The sequence below is a fragment of the Melopsittacus undulatus genome, chromosome 11 (genome assembly GCF_012275295.1).
Source record: "Melopsittacus undulatus isolate bMelUnd1 chromosome 11, bMelUnd1.mat.Z, whole genome shotgun sequence".
NCBI lineage: Eukaryota > Metazoa > Chordata > Aves > Psittaciformes > Psittaculidae > Melopsittacus > Melopsittacus undulatus.
Window position 1 is genome coordinate 15,980,837 of NC_047537.1, and position 18,594 is coordinate 15,999,430.

Genomic DNA, 18,594 nt, shown 5'->3' on the forward strand with positions numbered 1-18,594 from the left:
AGGTGATGGGGAGGTTGGTGCTGGTGCTCAGGACTCCCAGGAGCATGCAGGTGCTTGGGAGTGTTGGAGGAAGTTTATTTCAAGAGATCAGACTGAGGAAGGAGTGAAGGCTGCTGTACCGAGTGCAGCCTCCCCAAGCACCTCCATCCTCCCGCATTCTGGAAGATCTCACCCTCCATTTAGCAAAAAGTTTCTCAGTTCCTTTCAGGTGCTAAAAACCTCCAGCCCAAGGGCCAGAATCACACTGCCCACAGCAGCAGCAAACCGCAAAGTTATCACCTCCCTGGCCACAGCCTCACTGTGTGAATCAGAGATGATGTTCCCTCGACTTCATTCCCCAGATCCTGTCCCACGGATCCCTGACCAGGGTCTCACAGACCGCCCCAGCCTCGCACCTCGGGTACGGCCGCGCACAGCTGCTCCGGGAAGCGGAGCGGGGCAGAGCCGCCGCCACCCCGCTCCTTCTACGGGCTGGATGAGCCGAGGGGGCTCCCCACGCAGGGGACTCCTCGCTGGGTGTCCTGGTGGGGAAGAAGGGGGCGGGGGGGCAGCCACGGTGGGGGTGCCCCTGTGCATCCCCCCCCCCCCCCAACCTTTCAGCGGCGGGGCGGGAGCTGCAGTGCCTGTGTGCAGGCAATGGAGACGGGGCAGTCACTACCTCCCAGCAGGATCCCAACCTCGACAGCCCGGGCGCTGCCGCTGTTATAGGAGGAGCACCGGGCGCGGCGCTGGGCCCGCCCCGTCCCGCAGACGCAAGCGGGGCGGTGGCTCCAGTTAAAGGGGAAACTTGACAGCGCCGCCGCCCGCTCCGCTCCGCGCCCGCTACCCAGCGCCGCTCGGCTCCGCCGCGACGTGAGTACGGCCCGGGCCGGGTCGCTCCGCTTAGCAGGGCTGGGGGTACCCGGGGAGATCCTCTGGGGTGCACAGGGGAGAGGGACGGGGAAACCCTCCCCACGCTGGGCTCCGGTGGGGAGAGGGGTGAGGGCAGCCCCCCCTTCCCTCCTATCCGACGGTGCCGAGGGGAGACGGACTGGGAACCCCCGCCTTCCTCGGGGATCGGGTCTAAGAGGCTGGGAGTGCCGAGGGGAGATGAGCCAAGGAGAAGGGGGACGGAGGGTTGAAAGGGGCGAGGTGGATGTGCCTCACCCCCAATTACCCCGCTACTCGGGGTTCGCCAGGGCTGATGAGCTGGGGAAAGCCTCCCCTGGGGAGAGAGTCGGGCAGAATCACCCCTGTGGTCTCATGGGTCTGTCGGCAAAGGAGCCCCGCTCCAGACGGAGCTGGGCTGAGATGCGCCGAGGCAGACCCCTCCCATTAGGGGTGCCGAGAAGCACACCCCCTTGGGGAGAAGGATAGGAGGCCCCTAGAGGGGACATCCCCCTCCTGGGGGTGCCCAAGGGAGACGGGCCAGGGAAGCCCCGTCTCGGTGATAGGGCTTGGGGGACCCCTCGGGGGTATCCGGCAGTGGGGCTGGGCAGAGGGAGCTGGGCGCTGCCCAGGCATCCCCCGGAGCCAGGCCGGCTCCTGCCGTCGGCGGAGCGCCTCCTGCCGCCCCCCGGGGCCGGGCTGGGTACAGACACGCTCAGCATCATCCCTGTGCCCCTCCAGTTCTGTCCCTCAACACCGCCAAGATGCTGCTTTTGTTGCTGGGGATCATCGTGCTCCACGTCACCGTGCTGGTGCTCCTCTTCGTCTCCACCATCGTTAGTGTAAGTACGGACTTTCCTTTGGCACCAGGGTACCGGCAAGGCAGGGAGTGGCTGGTGGGAGCATGGCATGGCCAGAAAGTGTTACTTGTGGGTTGTTTTACAGCTCGTTTTTAGCAGGAAGCCTTTACTAGCCCATTGCTGGTCTAACAGTGACATTTTGAAGCATTTGTGCTGTCGGATGTGTGCCATAGTGGGTGCTCAGGGCACCTATGTTAGTATAGAGGAGAGTGCTCTTGAAGCCCATCTCCTCATCACCCCCACTCAGGAGCAGCTTGGAGCACCCAAAATGTGCCTTATGGGGGTGATGCTTTACTCCCCTTACATACAGGTGCTCTACCTGCTAACGGGCTTCAGCCTCAGCACCAGTGCAGCCAGTCTGAGCAAAACCCTTTGAAATAGAATGGCTTTGGCTCTGGCTTCTCAGCACCAGTGAGTTTACCCCCAGCTCTGCTCCTTTGGGGCTGTGAATTAGGCACAGCCTCTATTTCCTAACCCATATGGGCTCCTGCTGGTGATTTTCAAGGCTTAAGCTTTGCATGAGTGGAAGATTGAGGGCTGGATGCTGCACAGAGAGCTCCCGGCACTGTTCTGGGTCTAGAGCCCAGTTACCACGTCATCTACTTAGGAAGGGGGTTGTCTTGGTTTTAAGGCATCAGTTTTGTGGAGCTGGTGAGTTCCAGACTTGGTTCACCGGGTCCTTTTTCCCCTGTATTTTCTTTTCCCTTTTCCCTTTGGGGTGGTGCTAACAGCAGTAGGAACCGTTACAAGAACCTTCCAAGCTGTTGGAAATCACGTGGAAGCATTCAAATAACCCGGCCAGGCTGCGGGCGAGGACGGCAGAGGGGAGGGAAGTGTGTGTTCCCCCGGGATTTGGTCCATGTTTAAAGAGAATAAAGAGCTTCTGTTTTAGCACCGTTGAGGTGAAAGCAGCTAAAAGCAAATATCAGGATGTACTTTCCAAACCCCTTCCTAAAGAAGAGCATGTGCCTGGGAGTGCCTGGCCGGGCACACACGTGCTGGTGTTGAAGCCTTTGGGGGGGGCAGGCTGCCTCCTGCCTGGGTGCTGCTCACAGGGTTGTGTCTCTTGCAGCAATGGCTGGTGAATGGCGAGCGCACAGCGGACCTCTGGCAGAACTGCACCTCTGGTAGCATGTTCCACTGCGTGACATCATCCACGAACGGTGAGTGCTCCCTGGCAATCAGGGATGTTGCTGCCTGTTGCGTTATTCTCCTCCCCCGAGTTATGGAATCAAGGGGGATTTGCCTGTGCAGGTTTGCTGTGAGTGCCTCTTGCTTTTCCCTGCACCCTTCTGAAGTTGTTCCATCCCACCTTTGCCCTCGCCTCCTCTGCCCTGTTCCCAGATGGAGGGGGAGAGCTTCACCATTGTCCTGGTGTCTGGAAGGGGGACACATGGTGGCTCCCCCAGCCATATCAGTCTCTGAAGTTGCAATGGGGCTTGGAGTGGGTACCAGACCTGGTGTCCATCACTCTGTCCTACTGCCCTAAAGCTGTGGGGCAGCCCTGGCAGGGTGGAGGTGACTCGAACCCTTTTGGGTAGTCTCCCATAATTAGCCCATATTGTTTGCAGTTGGATGTACAAGGTGACCATCACCCTGCTGGGAGCAGAGGGGCCATATTTGGCATGCTTCCCTCTTGCTCTGGTAGTGAGGATGTTTTAAAGATGCACATGGTGCCTCAAGGACAGCCTGCCTCTGGAGGACACCCTGCCATGCTTTTGGCTGCTGTGACCTCCTGAGTTCTTGGGCACAATCCTCACTCTGTGCTGAGTGCTCAAGCCCTTCATCCCACTTCTGAAAGAGCCCTATGGCACCTGCACATCTGGAGTGGCTGAACTTGAGCTCTGGACCAAGCTGGGTGAAGGCTGATGTGTCATCACCCATCAGGCTATTTGCTGAGGTCAGCAGGGGAGGGGTGCTTCCTAGGACACTGTGACACAGAGTTTCCAGGGCACCCAGTGGCACCAGTAACAAGAAATCTGTGCTGAGGGAGTCAGGCACACCCGTGCCTCAGTTTACCCAGAGGACAGGGCTATTGCCAGTGGTACTGTGTCCATTTGTTTTCAGTTAGCCTGGGTTTGGCTTTCCTATGGATCAGATTCTCCCAGTGAAACCCGCTGTGAATCACACGCCTGTCACTGGGAGCACAGTCACACTGTGCCGGAAACATGGTCCTGGCGCAGGAGCAAACCGATGCCACGTGGTCTTGGCTAGGAGGGAATGGTCACACTGAGAGCACTAAATGCTGACAAAGGGTCTAGAAGCAATGGGGGACTGTTGGAGGCTTTGGAATCCTATGTCACCCTCATCCCCAGCCTTTTGGGAGCAGAACACCCCACTCAGGGAGATGGATGCTGGTGCTCACTCTCCCTCTTCCCTGGGCATGAGTAGTGCTGTGTTTCCCTGCTTGGGCCCAGGCTCTGGTTTTCGGTGGGAGCAAAGCTTCCACGGCGGGTCTCTGCTGACGCCTGGTGGTGTCCAGGCTGGCCAGGAGCTGGCTGGATCCCATTCCAGCCGAGGAGCCTTCTGGAGCCATGTCCTTCATCAGCAGTTGCTGGCTATCTGCAGCGTAGGCAGGCTGCTTCACAGCCATTCGTGCGTGCACCAAATCTGCTGATCGTGTGCTTTGGAATAAAAGGCAGTGATTGAACCCCAGAGGGCTCTAAAGCCTCCCCAGATCTTTGGCTTTTCAAACCTGCACCGTTTTTGCTGGGTGTTTACAGGATGCTGTGTGTCTGGGAGCTGTCAGTGTCAACACGTGGTTGGGATGGTTTCCTCCACGTCTGACTGTCCTGCTGGGTGTTGTGAGTCTGTATTCCTATGACTTCAGAAGCTCCTCAAAGAGGGGCTTCCCTCTGGATCCTTTCCAGCAGTGATTTATTTATCATGAAGGGGATTATAGTCAAGATGACCCTGCTGAAAATGCAGTCAAGCAGCTTAGTTTGGTTGATAAGGTGCTGCAGGGACACGTTGTGCTCAAGTCTTAAAGAGCTCTGTGACAGCTCTGGTTTATGTGAAGGCTCTGTTCTAGCGTCAGAAAGGGGTTTTGTTTGGGCAAAAGCTTGTGCTCCATCCATCCCACAGCAGGGATTTGGAAGCAGTGCTGCTGAGGATCAGTCTCCATGTGGTGGAACCCTGGGTGTTGACCCAGAGCTCACTGATGCTTTAGGAACACAAAATTAAAGCTGTTTCGTAGGCTATTGCAAGGCCTTTACAATCTATTTGTAAAAGTAGAGTAGAAATGCCACCCAGCATCACTTCCAGTGGATCCCATCACCGTCCCTCCTTGCTTCCCATCTCCAACCCTCTTGCTCCCATCACCTCTGGACTGCCAAGTCCACTGCAGTCAGGCAGTATCTGAAGCAGTAGCAAGTACACAGGGCAAGGATGATGTGGCAGAGCCACCTCTAAGGCTCACGATTGTCCCCTGCCTCATCCTTATTATGCCCTTTGCTGGGAATATGCTTGCTTTCAAAAACATGAAACATCCTATAGCAAATCCCACAAACTGTTCTCTTCTAAACCTCATTCAAAACACAGGCTGTGTTTTGCTACACTGGGTTGTAGAAAGCAATAGGAATTTATTCCTCTGTGCTGGAGCCAAGGACTGTACTTAATGGTTAAACACAGAGTGCCAAGGGCTGCTGTGGGCTAAGAGCAAGAAATCCTCCTTGGGATGTTTTGGCTGCACTTGGTCTTTACGTAGAGGCAGTTTGTCTTCTGGCCATTGCAGTGGCAGCTGTAGTGTAGTTATTTCTTCCTCTCTTCTTGAAGAGGAGTGGTGCTTGGAATATGTGGAATTTGGTAGGGCTGGGTCTTGTGTGTTCGGGATGCGTGAGGGCTTTGAGGGGTTTGTGGTGCTGTGATGGTCCCCTTGGTCTCAGTACATGAGGATGGATGGGTTTGTGGTGCTGTGACATGTTCCCCTTGGTCTCAGACTGGTGGGGATGGATGGGCTTCCACTCTGCTGCCACAGAGAGACCCTTTTGTTGAGATGACAGTCATGGGGATGCCCAATGAGAAGCTGAGCTGGCTAAACCCCTATCCCAATGTTAAACACAAGATTCGCTTGTACTGAACACTGGGGCAGGTTTGGGATTGTGCTCCTGATCATATAGATTATCGCATGGGAATGGAATAAGCAGCAAAACAGCCCAAGGGTTGACTACAGGAACACCAGGCTGTGGATTCCCGGGACATTAGCTGACCCAGGGTACAGGGTGGAGCCTCCTCGGTATCGGCTGAGCTCCCACCTCCCAAATTCCTCTTGGCTGCACTCCGGAGGGGTGTGAGCACAGGGAAGGAGGAGGAAACACCAGGTCGGGGGCCACTGCCCACTTCTTCGCCTTTCACAACTGCCTGCTTGTTGCTTTGATTTCTGCCTTTGCCTGTTAGATAATGCCTTTTTTTCCCCAAGAGGCCGAGAACTATGGAAAAAATGTTGCAATCTTTGCTCCGTTTGCGCTGTCAGACATTCCTGGAAAAGACTTATCTGAAGAATCCAGCTCTGAATCCCGGGATTGTGCGTCGGCAGGGCCGTGTGCCAGCCCCCAGCTGTGTGAGCCCGCTGCGACACGGGGCATGCGGCCGGACCTGAGCCACTTGAGTGCTTTGGAGCAGATTCCACCCCAAATTTCCAGACAGTGATTTTTTTTTTATTTTTCCTCTAAAAATGTCCTTTTCTGTCCACAAATGATTTTTTTTTTTATGCAGGCAAGAATTTTTTCCTGCTGCTTTGTGCTGATCTTCCTGTGATTTTGGTGGGGAAGCAATGGGAACCTCTGCTGGGATACCTCCATCCTTCTGTAATGGCAGGAGATGTTTTTCCTGTTGTCTGCTTACAGTTTCTCCTGTGGGCGCCCTTTGGCTTTCTCCTGACCACCTTGTTTACAGGCAGACTGATGGTTCTGGGCTTTTTTAAAGGAAAAAGAAAGCCCTAAACCTTGGGAAATGCTCAGGCTGCTGGTTACTAAGTGCTGTGGCCATATGATGAACCTGATAATTTGCTGGTGTGATGGCCGCAAGCAAAGCCCAGGTGGGTTACCCAGAGCAGAGATCTTTCCTGGACTGCCTGGGGAAACAGGGATGGGTGTCCCATTGATGGGGTAGACATGAGAGGATTGCCCTGCTCTCTGCGCCTTGTTTCTCCCTCTTGCAGAGCATCTTTGCTCTGGCAGATGGGACCCGAAGCAGCGCTGCTCGTGCTTGAAATCCATTCCTTGGTTTCTGGAGGAGGCAGGAGAGTTCCTCCTCCTTGGCAGGAGGCAGCAGCATCTGTGCCCTGACCCATCATCTGTTCCCTGCAGGAATTGTGCTGCTTCCTCTCCACTTTAAAATGCATAACTGAAACATCTGAACCCATTGCTTCTGCTCTCAGTGTCCCCAGAGTGGCTTTGCTGCCCTTATCCTTCCAGACTCTTCCAGCAATGCTGAACCCAAATGATATAGAAAAGGTTTGGAGAGATGGAGGTGGCATTTAACTTGCTGTGTTTCAGATCAGTTTCTCCCATTACTGTATTGCCTACGACGTGAAAGGGATTTCCTCTGTTTAAACCCAGGTTTTTATTGTTGTTTTTTCCTCTTACAAAGAGCATCTGATAAGGAGAGGTAGGGAACTACTGCTGTGTTTCTCTCAGCTGCTCCAGAGCAATTTAGCTCCTGTTGTTCTGCATACAGGGGGTCAGGCAGCCTCCCCTGCTGGGTGTGGAGCTTTGGCCCATAGAAGAGGAGTAACAAGGGAGGGAGAAGGCAACATGTGGGCAAGTAATGACTGCAAAGCCAGAAGAATCGATGGGGGAATCCACTGCAGAGCGCAGCACTGGAAAACCCTTGAACCAACATTGATTTTGGCCTTGCTGAGATTCTTGGATGTCTCAATGGCCACAGGCTGGGTGTACCTCTGCAATGGGCCAGGGCACCACCCCTCCCCATCCCTGCTCCTGGTGCCTGGGCTTGAAGTCACTGGGAGTTGGTACCTAAGCCCTTTGGAGGACCTGAGCCTGAAATGATGTATCTGCCATCTCAGCTCGCTCTGATGCACAAGCCAAAAGGAGCCACCATGCTGAGGGTGTTGGAGAGGAGCTGCCTTGGCCATGGAAGCTGATGGAAGGTGTTTTTCATGGTGCCAACAGCTTTCTGCTGCCTTGGCAGCATCAGAGTTTGCCTCTGTGGGATGTGAGCTTCAATGGTCTGATGGAGCATGTGGATGTGCAGCTTTGGAGAGCTACGGACCTTCTGGCCTCAGGGACTTCTTAAATGGAGCTTCAAGGAGAAGGCAAGAGGGAGGACAGCTGAGAGGAAAAGAGGACACAAGAGGGCTGTGAGGGCTTCATCTCCTGAAGGAGTTACAGAAGAAGACCAGGAAGTCTTGTGCAGGAACTGCAGCACTGCATTCATTCACAGCCTCCCTGCAGCCTCAGTGTTTCCCATGTGCTCATCACCTGGCCATTACAAACACCTTGAGAGCTCTTTAAAATGTCCCTTTTCCCATGGGATTTCCAGGAATACCTCAATCCAGCAGCACTCTGTGGTCCTCTCCAGGGAGTGGACATAGAACAGGAAAGCAGCAACCACTGGGTGTAAAACCTGCTTTTCCTGGCTCAAGTGTCCAGCAGCTTGGAATGCAGCTGGGGAAGGTTTGACTTCATGCTGGTGGGAGGTCTGGGACCAAAGCAGAAGGAAGTTGCAATGTCATGGAGCTGGATTTTCCAAAGGAGAGCTTAGCAGCTCTGTGGGATGTGGCTGATGAACTGTGATGCTGTTCTCCCCAACAGGAGAGATGTTCACTTCAAGCAGTGGGAATGTGGGTGGCAGTGGTGGGGTCTGTGCTGCCAGGAATAACACTGCAGGTAGCTGAGCTAGTTTGCCTTTGAATTGCTGCAGCGAGTTGCCAAGGGGCAGTGCTCTGAAGCTCAGCCCCAGACGAATGATGTGATTGAGCTAATATTGGTACATTTTCAGTTCACCCTTTTCCAACCCTCTTAAGGGGTGTTTGAATATCAAGGTTTAAAACTGTTGCAAGCTCCAGCATTTAGGACGTGACCTGTCCACTTCATAGGTGAGGATGCTATGGTCAGGTTCTTGATCAGACCTTGAAGCCCAAGAGTCTCCTTTGGAGCAGCCCTGCTTAAACCCATGGCTCTTCCTGGCAGACCTGTGCTGGTACCTTTGTACCAGCAGATGTTGTGCTGCTCCTGACCCTGCTAGTGTTTAGTCGGCAGCATAGAAGGAGCAGGTTTTACCATGCAGATGTGGTCATGAATTTCCCCTCCCTCTTGTTCTACATTTATTACATACCACAGTTACTTGCTTAGTGGATGTTTTCTTCCAAAGAAGTGGTTGCTTTTGAAGTGTACACTCATATGTGGTTTGCAAAGGGAAAGCTACACGTGCAGAATGCTACCGTCAGCTGCAGGTGCACAGCACTGATTTAGTGGTGTCTTACAGTGAGTATATAGTCCAGTTGCTCAAATAAGTTTCTTTTCAGTTAGTACTTCATTCATTCTCCTTGGCTTGGGCCAAAAGAAGATGGTCTCTCAATGACAGAGCAGTGAATTAAACACTGGGGGGCCAGTGTCTGCTCAGCTGTATCCCTTGTCCTGGTATAAAACATCCCTGCAAGCAGGGCTGGGGCTTTGCTGGAAGGCCTTGGGTTAGCTACTGTCATTTGGGGGTGTTCAGCTGCAATTTCTGCTTCAAGTTTCAGTTTCTGCTGTAGGTTTCTTTCTTTCACGTTGGACTTCAGGGCCATGAAATGTGGGGTTGGGCATCCCAGGGCTGAAGGCTTTTCTCTGCTGTTACAAGCGGTGGCGTGAGCCCATTGGGGCTTGCAGAGTTTAGGGAAAATGTCAAATTTGTTTTGTAAAAGCATCTTTCTTTGTTTCTAACGGCCTGAAAGGGCTCTAAGAACACTCCCTACGGGTCCTCTCCGGAAGCAGCATGCAGGGTGTTATCTGTCCTTTCCACTCTGCTTCCTTTTCTTCTTCCTCCTGAAGAGCAAAGATATAAACACAGAGCAGAAGAGATGCAGGAATAAAATGGAACAACCGACACACTGCCCAGGGGAAACCACAAATAACAGCCTGGGAGTAAACAGTGCCGACAGCCCCATGGTACAGCACACAGGGCCCACACCTCCCTGTGGGAAGGGAAGAAACCCATAGAGAGGACACAGCACTAACAGCAAAGGAGTTAAAGCATGTGAGGTTGAGGATGCAGCAATCCTATCTGCAGTTATAGTTCTCAAATGAATTAAAGGCAATTAGCTAATACAGCTGAAGTCTGTATTAGAATCATAGAATAGTTAGGGTTGGAAAGCTATTGGGAAGCTAACAGGGTTGGAAAGGGTATTAGCTGTGGGCAGCTGGGCTTGGATTTAATGGGAGTATGGCAGCTTGCTCTTGTGGGTCTCTGAGTTATGAGCTGGGGATCTTGCCCCTTGAATTTGCATAGGAGGCCAGTGGAAGTAAGCAAAGGGCTGGATATGAGCAGAGACTATTGGTCTATGGCATCGACTCTTGATTTCCCTGCTCATGTGGCTGCTTGCCGAAAGCCCTCTGGTCACGGTGAGCTCTTCCCTCTCTCTCAGTGCCTGCCTTTATATTCCTCTGACATGGCTCTTTATTACAATGGGATTTTGCAGAGCCTGGATAAATCATTTGCATTCAGAACTAAAGAAGAGGCACAGGGAGGCGGATGCAATTAAAAGGGCAACTCAGCTCAGCTTTCCGTCTAGACAGGCTTCTCCTAAAATAACCGGCAGTTGGAGCATCCACCTCCGAGCAGAAAGGGCTCCTCTCCGAGCCGGATCCTGTGGCCTTTGGAATCACAAAGGACTTGGCTTCCTGGGTCCTGGACCAAACTATAGGGCTTTGGGCTGGGCAGGCTTTGGCTCAGCCGCTACATGGAGCTGGACATGGCTTTAGGGCTTGGGATGGGGTGAGATGAAAGCTCAGCTTCCCAGACTTGGGATGGGAGCCCTTTCTGTGCGGAAGTGTGGAAGGAGATTGTAGTTCAGCAGCTGGGCATTGTGTAATTGTACTGCTCCAATCCCATCTAAGCAATGATTTATGACCTGGTTTTTAGCAGCCCTTGAGCTGCTTCATCCTCTCTGCTTGAGTGTGACCAGTGCTTAAGTCAGGTATGCCCTAGGCAGGGGGTTTTCCTGCTTGGCTAGCAGAGAGAGATGAAATACATGGGACACTTTGTGTGCCCATCAGTGCGAAAACCACACTGGGATCTCCTGGAAGTGGCAGCAGTGATAGCCACTCCTTGCTAAGGAGTGGCAGCAACTGGTGCACATGGATGGAAACTCAGCAGCACTGAAATGAGTGAAGTGCAGCAGGTCTTTAGCAGGACCAGTCAATGCTGCAGGGTTGTTTGGCATGGGAAGTGGGAAAAGGAGGGGAAGGAAAAAGCTGTCTGCAAGGAGCAGAGGCTGCTGTGGGTGGTTCCAGTCTACTTTGGTGAGCTAATTCAGCTCCATTGCATGAATGTCCAGAGGCAAGATGCAAAGACGAGAGGTAGAATTGATGGTCCACAGCCAAACACGCCAGACGTTACTGAATTGCACAGGAAGTTCCCTGCAGGCATGGATTTGCTGGAAAGGCTCAGGCGTGGATCATCATTCCCGTCCCAGCTGAAGGCTGTACCTCACTTTCTGTTTCCAGTTCTGCTCTCACCTCTGTGAGTGCAGCTTGTGAGGATGTGGTGGGAAGTGTGATCAGTTCTCTGGGTGCAGATGCTGCCTTGGGCGGTCCCAAATGGCTTAATTCTCTTCATGAAGTACTGAAAGTTGTTAAGCTGAAGGATACCTTTAGTTGGAAGATTTGTTTGGTTTCAGCTATTTGCTTTAGAAAGCCAATGGTTCTTGCAGTGTGCAGCTAGGAAATGAAGCTGGTGGGAGTAAGATTGTGGCAGGAACGTGGGACAGGGACTTTAATGCTGCCTGATTCTCCCCTGTCTGAGAATCCAGCCAAAGCACGCTTTCCCTGCCTTTCACTGAGTGCTTGGTGCCTCAGTTTACCTGTACCTCATCCTGCCTGGTTTCTTGGTGAATTAATCCCTGTTGCATCCTTAAAGACATCTCCAGGAAGGCTTCAAATACCCAGTTTCATCTCAAACTTTGAAAGGCAGAAGCAGTTGTGAGCATGGCCCATCCCAGCACTGCGAGGCACTGCCTTGTCGTGTCCCGCTGCGAGGCACTGCCTCGTCGTGTCCTGTTACAGCTGCTCATGGGATGGAGCAGCATTTTGCTTGTTTATTTATCTTACTTTTACGAGGGGAGTTCCACACCCACAGAGCCTGGAAATAGCTGGGCAGTGACTCACAGCCGGGCTGGTTGAGCTGCTCTTTGGCAGCCGGGGAAGGCTCGCTCTCAAAGGTTTGACTCCGCAAGGGCAGAGGGTGTTTTCACTCTCTGTATTTATTTAGCTCGCAGCTTGGCCCGCTCTGTGTCTCATGCCTTGTTGCACATGGCTTGTGTGTTTCTAGGGCAGCTGAAGTGACGTGAAGCTGGGGGAGAGGCTTTCTCTTGGTTTCTGCAGGCTTCGGGTCAGCGTTGGGATCTCTGCTCCTGTTTGGTTATGAGAACAGAGCGTGGACCTGCGATTTATTTTATCCCAGCACTGGTCCATGCACACATCCTTCTAAATCCCAAGCAGCATCATACCCATGCTGAGGATCTCACTAACTGATACAGCACTGGAACATCTCCCAGCTGATAGGGAACTTCATGGGACCCAAGGGTGGGATGGTGGCACAGGGAATGATGCTGAGGGGCTGCGGTGGGGACTCGCCAACTGTGGTGTCCGCACTGAGATTTCTGTCTGTCTCTCCCCAGAATGGCTGCAGTCTGTCCAAGCGATGATGATCCTCTCCATCATCTTCAGCATCTTGTCCCTGTTCCTGTTCTTTTGCCAGCTCTTCACCCTCACCAAAGGCGGGCGGTTTTACATTACTGGAGTCTTCCAAATCCTTGCTGGTAAGTGGGGGCTGATCCATGGGGCTGTCACCGGTGGGGAGAGGGCTTTCAAGAAGAGAGGGGGATGGTGGAAATGAGTGTGTTCTTGGGTACCAAAGCAGGAGCATCATGGAGCTGGCTCCTGTGTGGCTCAGTGAAGGGAATAGGGGATGAGTAACAGGGGTCTGTGGAGGTCTTGCAAGCCCTGGGATGGGATCTGTCCATCAGGGTGTATGCATCCCAGTCCGTCTTCCTTGGCATCATGGGAAGTACAAGAGGACTGGGGACTTCCCAGCTGGGGAAGTTCTGGAGGGGCAGGGTGCTGGGACCCACCAGAGACAGGGCTGTGGGGCAATCAGGGCTGCTGGACTGTGGGCTCTGCCTCCTCTTTCCATGGGAAGGGAATAGGAAGCCTTGGGATGGGGCACTGTGGGTCTAGGGTGGCTGCTCTGCTACTGGAACCACCTTTGCTGGGCTCTGTGAGGTTTCCCAACTGCTGTTGGGGTGGGGAGCAGAGAGCATCCTCTCTGGTGCAGGAGGACCTGATGGTTATTTATAACTTGCCATACGGGGGGCTGGTGCTTTCCACATCAGCAGAGAGCCACTGGAGCGTGCAGGGTGAGCGGCTGGCTTTGGACTGTCAGCCTCTGTTTTTAACTCTTAAAGGACTCTGCTGGAAATGAGCCATGGTTATGTCCTGCATTGCAGTCCTCCAAATGTAGATGCTGTAAGGCCACTGGCTCCGTTTATGTATCCACGTATGAAACCAGTGGGGAGGATTTTTAAGCATTGAGACTAGAAAAACTATTGTGCAATGTGATTCTGGCTAAATGATGACAGGCTGTCTGGGAAGGAGCCTGGTCACTGATGTTGGACTAAAAGCTGCTCTAGGCCATCAGTGGAAAAACTTACCCGCTGAATTTAGACAGAGTTCCTGAGCATCCTCCAGGTGACCTGGCCTTCACAGACCTCAGAAGTTCAGAGCTAACCTTTATTGGCACAAGCAGCATGAAATCTATTAGGAGTGTATCTGCCTGGCCATAATGCAGGTGGTGAGTTCAGATCAGTTCATCTCTGGAAAGACAGATGTGTAGAAACCCATTATAGCCATGGAGACAAGGATGGGAAATGGGCATTAATAATGCAATTATGTGCTTGAGAGCTTGTCTAATAGATGTGGGAGGAGAAGGCTTTGCTCTCTTGAATTGGTGAAACCTCATTCTCGGAGGAAGGGAAAATGGGATTTAGAGAATCGTACAATGGTTTGTATTGGAAGGGACCTTAAAGCTCCTCCAGCTCCAACCCCTGCCACGGGCAGGGACCCCTTCCACTGGAGCAGCTTGCTCCAAGCCCCTGTGTCCAACCAGGCCTTGAGCACTGCCAGGGATGGGGCAGCCACAGCTCTGGGCACCCTGTGCCAGTGCCTCAGCACCCTCACAGGGAAGAGCTTCTGCCTAAGATCTAACCTAAATCTCCCATCTGTCAGTTTAAATCATTTCCCTTGTCCCATCACTACACATCTTTGTAGAAAGTCCCTCTCCAGAGTGTGACCTGGTCCCCATGAAGCTTCCCTATGGCGTGGGGGACCTGTAGGCAGAGTTCTTGGTCCTGATGGACCATGCAGCCGTGGGCACTGGTGGCCATCCTCACTGTTTTCCTTGGCCAGAGCTGGAGGATGGGGCTCAGGGCAGCTGTGGTCTTTGTGACCCTAAACTTGAGGGTCGTTGGTAGGACACAGGACATGGTGCCAGTGCTGATGGGTGATCCCACCTGGAGGGAGAGACAGTTCCAGTCAAAGGAACTGAACCTGATGTGGTCTCCTTGCAGCTTGCTATAGAAGACCATGGCTATCTAAAGCCAATAGAAGAAATTCCTGTGGCCTTCAGGCTTTGGAGGTGTTGATCTATGCTTTGCAAAGCCCTGGCACTGTGATGCCCTGGTGCAGGTCTGCCAGGGACAGGGTCTTACCCACTTTGTCCTCAGCTCCAGCAGAGCTGCAGAGGACCTCCATCCTCTGGGGCTGAGTAGGCTCTTCCTGGAGCTTTCCATCACCCAGTGATGGTACAGGCAAAGCCGAGGGTCTCCAGTTTTGGAGCCTGACCAACAGCAGTGATGGACCTGAACCAGTGGGTGCCAGGGGCAGGACCACTGGGTGTTGTTGGGTGGCAGAGCCGGGCAGTGGTGCCCTGAGAGCCAGGGAGGAGGTAGGAGCTGGTCTGTGCTATGACTAGGACATGGCTGAGGGGATCTGGGTCATGGAAGAAAGGGTAAGAAGGGATACATGAGGTCAATCAGGTCTGTTGTGCAGTGGCAGGATGCGTCCCCAGCACCTTCTCCACACTGCTTGGTAACAGGCCCTGAAGTCTAGCTCAGTTTGCTCTGATGGGACTTTAGCTATCACAGAGGCATCAAAAAGCCCCTGATAGTTCCCCTCCATCCTTCTTGGATCCATCACATCATGGGTAACTTCTTACAGCTGTGTAAGCCATGGGAGAGATGTTGGTTTGGCCCATCACTCTCCCTACCCTGAGCATCACTTTAAACCCTTTTCTCTCATCTCTCCCACCCTAAAGCTGCTGTCTGTATGGGGTAACCATTGCCTCCATGTTGCCAGATCCCTTATGGAGACAATTGCCACTGTATTTTCCACTGTCTGTAGGTGACCAGCGTGGCCGCACGCCTGTCCCCTGTCCCACCACCATGGGCAGACAATTGCTGTGCTCTCTGTGCATGGGCTGGGGCAGTGGGAGTTGGCTCTGGTGCTCAGAGAATAGAAACTGCACCAGCGGCGCGTTAATGAAGCCTATTCCCACTCCTGCACTTTCCCAGAACAAAGGAGCAGTGTCAAGTGGAATTACAGCTCAAATATCACGGTGGTTAAATGTAGGTGGTCCCGAGGTCTGTGCAGGGGATTTGGAACTCGTCTCTGACAACAGCCCCACAACTGTATAATAGAACTGCTGGGATTGACTGAAAGAGCTTGTTTTTGGGCAGAAATAGAGGTGGCTTTGTGTTAGCTCTGGGCAGTCCCCAGTGCTGATGGGTTGATTTTGCAACAAAGCTTAAATGCTGCCTACCGGAGCTGGGTCTGGCCGGAGAGCCCTCGGGGACCTGTGCTGGTCACTGATTCATGAAGGTGGATGCCAAGATCCAGGGAAGAGGGAAGAGCCACTGGCCTGTGGGGCTTGTAGAGAACAGGGTTTGCAGTTGATCTCCTCTTGCAGGGGATTGCAGGGCACAAATCCTGCCTGGCCAGAGCATCCTCAGCCCCAGCTCTGTTTGCCTGGAGAGGTGGTAAAGAAACTTTTGTGCTTTAGGAAAACCAACAGGGTTTGTGTCTGAGCTCTCACAGCACCTCTGGTAGGGTGGTTCAGGACTCATTTTAAACAAGCCACCCAGTGGAGCTGGACTGGTCCAGAGCAGCAGCACAGAGCTGGGGGCTGCCTGGTGCTTGCTTGAGGGATGGGTTATCCCCAGTGATGCTCCAGCTTTGCGTGTTCCAGGGGCTCTGGTTTACTTGATGAGCTTGTCAGAGCAATCCCCTCTCACCTGCAGCCAGAGCAGATCCCACAGCATCACCCCCCCCAAATCATACCATAGTTTTCCAGGAGACAGGATACAGAAGGGCAATAGTAAAAAGAGTTCCCATGCTGGCATTGGGTACTGTTCTCTCCAGCTGTGGTTTTCCAGCAAGGAACTACTCCTGGAATGGTGTCATTTCTATATCATAGAATCATCTAGGTTGGAAAAGACCTTTAAGATCATCAAGTCCAGCCATTCCCCAGCACTAAGCCATGTCACTAAGAGCCTTGTCTACACAGTTTGTGAACACTTCCAGGGACAGTGATTCCATCATTCCCTGGGCAACCTGTTCCAATGCCCGATCACCTTCTTAGTGAAGAAGCTGTTCCTATTGTCCAACCTAAACCTCCTCTGTGCTTCCCTGGCAGGGCTGTGCGTGATGAGCGGTGCTGCCATCTTCACAGTGAGGCACACGGACTGGCACCAAGCCTCGGAATACACCTCCTATGGCTTTGCCTACATCCTGGCGTGGCTGGCCTTCCCCTTGGCTCTGGCCAGCGGCATCATCTACGTCATCCTACGGAAGCGGGAGTGATGCTGCGGGAGGTGGCCTGGCGCGACAAGGGGCACTCATGATGTCCATGGAGGAGACGGAGGCGGGGGAAAATAGACGAGAAAACGGAAAAGCAAATTAACCAACCAAGACAAGGAATAAACCCTCCCACCACAACCAAACCCAACCGGCCCCCCAAGGAAACACTCAAAGGGTTACTTGTTAATTGAAGATGTATATAGTATCTATGGTTTAAAAAACCTATTTATAACACTTTTTACATATATGTACATAGTATTGTTTGCTTTTGTTGACCCTACGCTATGTTTTAAAGCCTAAAGCAAGTGCCTAAGGAACTATTACTCCTAACAGTGTAACAAGAGCGCAGTGATTTGTTTTCTGTCTTATGCAAAGTCCTCTTTGACCTGAGCTCTCCTTTCCCCATCCCAATCCCTATCGAACCATCAGAAAACCCCAGCTCTGAGAGGTTTATAGGCTGGCATAAATCGGAGTTACGCCTGTTTACGTCAGCCAAGGGTTTGGTCCCCACTCCTGCCACATGCTGTGATCCTGGTAACCGAAGTGCACGTCCAGATCTGACGGGAGATGCTTCCGAAAGGTTTGAAGGATTTCAGAGCAAAGGCTTTGATTTGCCCCAAGTGCCTAAATGACTTATGTGCCTAAATCCCGTTGCCTTTCCTCCACACCCGCTGGGAATTTGGGCTTCTAAATCACTTAGGTTGAATTGCAATCTAGCATGGGCTGTCCTCCTTTGCCCGGGCCAGCTTTAGGGGTGCCCCCTGTGCCAGTGGGGCTGGGGTGTGTGCCGAGCCAAGCACTGGGGCAGTGATGCTCCTGACCGTGAAACGTGCTTTATCCTTGCCGTGGAGCTAAGCTACCGATGAGAAAGAAGCAAACCCAGTAGTATATCTATGAAATCAAATACCAGATATATGACATGGTGCTATCTATTTACCATTCCTTATACTGCTAGCCATTTAACCTTATTCACTGGAAATTCAGTTAACAATTTTGAGGTAAACGAGAAAGCTAGAGACAAGAAATAATTCTGTGTAATATAAATGAGCTATAACTGCTTTTGTACTTAGACTGGCTTTTACTATTATTTTTAATAAAGCATTTATAACCAAGGTTCCTTCTTTCCCCCTTCCCTGCCGTGGTCAAGAGGAACAGAAACAGCTCTGGTTGGAGCCCTGTGCTGGTCTTTGCTGCCGGAGCGAGATGTCTGTCCTCTGTCTGTGTGTCAGCGATGTGTCTGGCCATGAATTGAACAGGTGCCTGCACAGACCCCAGGCTGCCTCCTGAGGACTCCAGACACTGTGTTGCTGTTGTGTTTTGTTTAATTTGGGGTTTGTTTTTTTTTGGGGTGGTTTGTTGTTTCATTTTTGTTTTCTTTGCTTTGCTTTTCTGATTTTATACAGACTGTGTGGACTAAGAAGCAATGAAATAAAAGAATAACTCAGTTGCTTCTGCTTTTTGGCATTTTTGAGGGTCAGAGCCACTGGTCTGCCTGCATCCCACCCATGGAAATCTCCATGATGCTACATAGCTTATTTACTGGCTGCTTAGAGAGGCTCTGAGCTTGCTGGGCTGTCTGTGTGTCTCATATACCCGTTATCTGGGTTAGGACTGCCCCAGGCTTAGTGCCAGGGCCAGGAACAGAGATCAGGGCCTCATGCTATAGTGCTGGTGCATGCTTATCTTTCTGCCTGTCCTAAGATGCTCCTGCGATGTGACCAGCAGATCGCAGAGAGGACAGCCAGGCAGCAGCAGGCAGGACCACTCTTTCCCTTCCCAGTCTCTGGAGCAGG

At 52.5% G+C, this 18,594-nt stretch overlaps 1 protein-coding gene across 1 annotated transcript; it reads left to right on the top strand.

Annotated features, from left to right (window-relative positions):
• The first annotated feature begins 745 nt into the window (after positions 1-745).
• Positions 746-17,913, top strand: PMP22 (peripheral myelin protein 22). Its single transcript, XM_034067677.1, has 5 exons — positions 746-852; positions 1,609-1,709; positions 2,800-2,890; positions 12,568-12,708; positions 16,638-17,913. The coding sequence occupies exons 2-5, from the start codon at positions 1,632-1,634 to the stop codon at positions 16,802-16,804; spliced, it is 477 nt and encodes a 158-aa protein (XP_033923568.1). The 5' UTR covers positions 746-852; positions 1,609-1,631; the 3' UTR covers positions 16,805-17,913.
• The last annotated feature ends 681 nt before the right edge of the window (positions 17,914-18,594 follow it).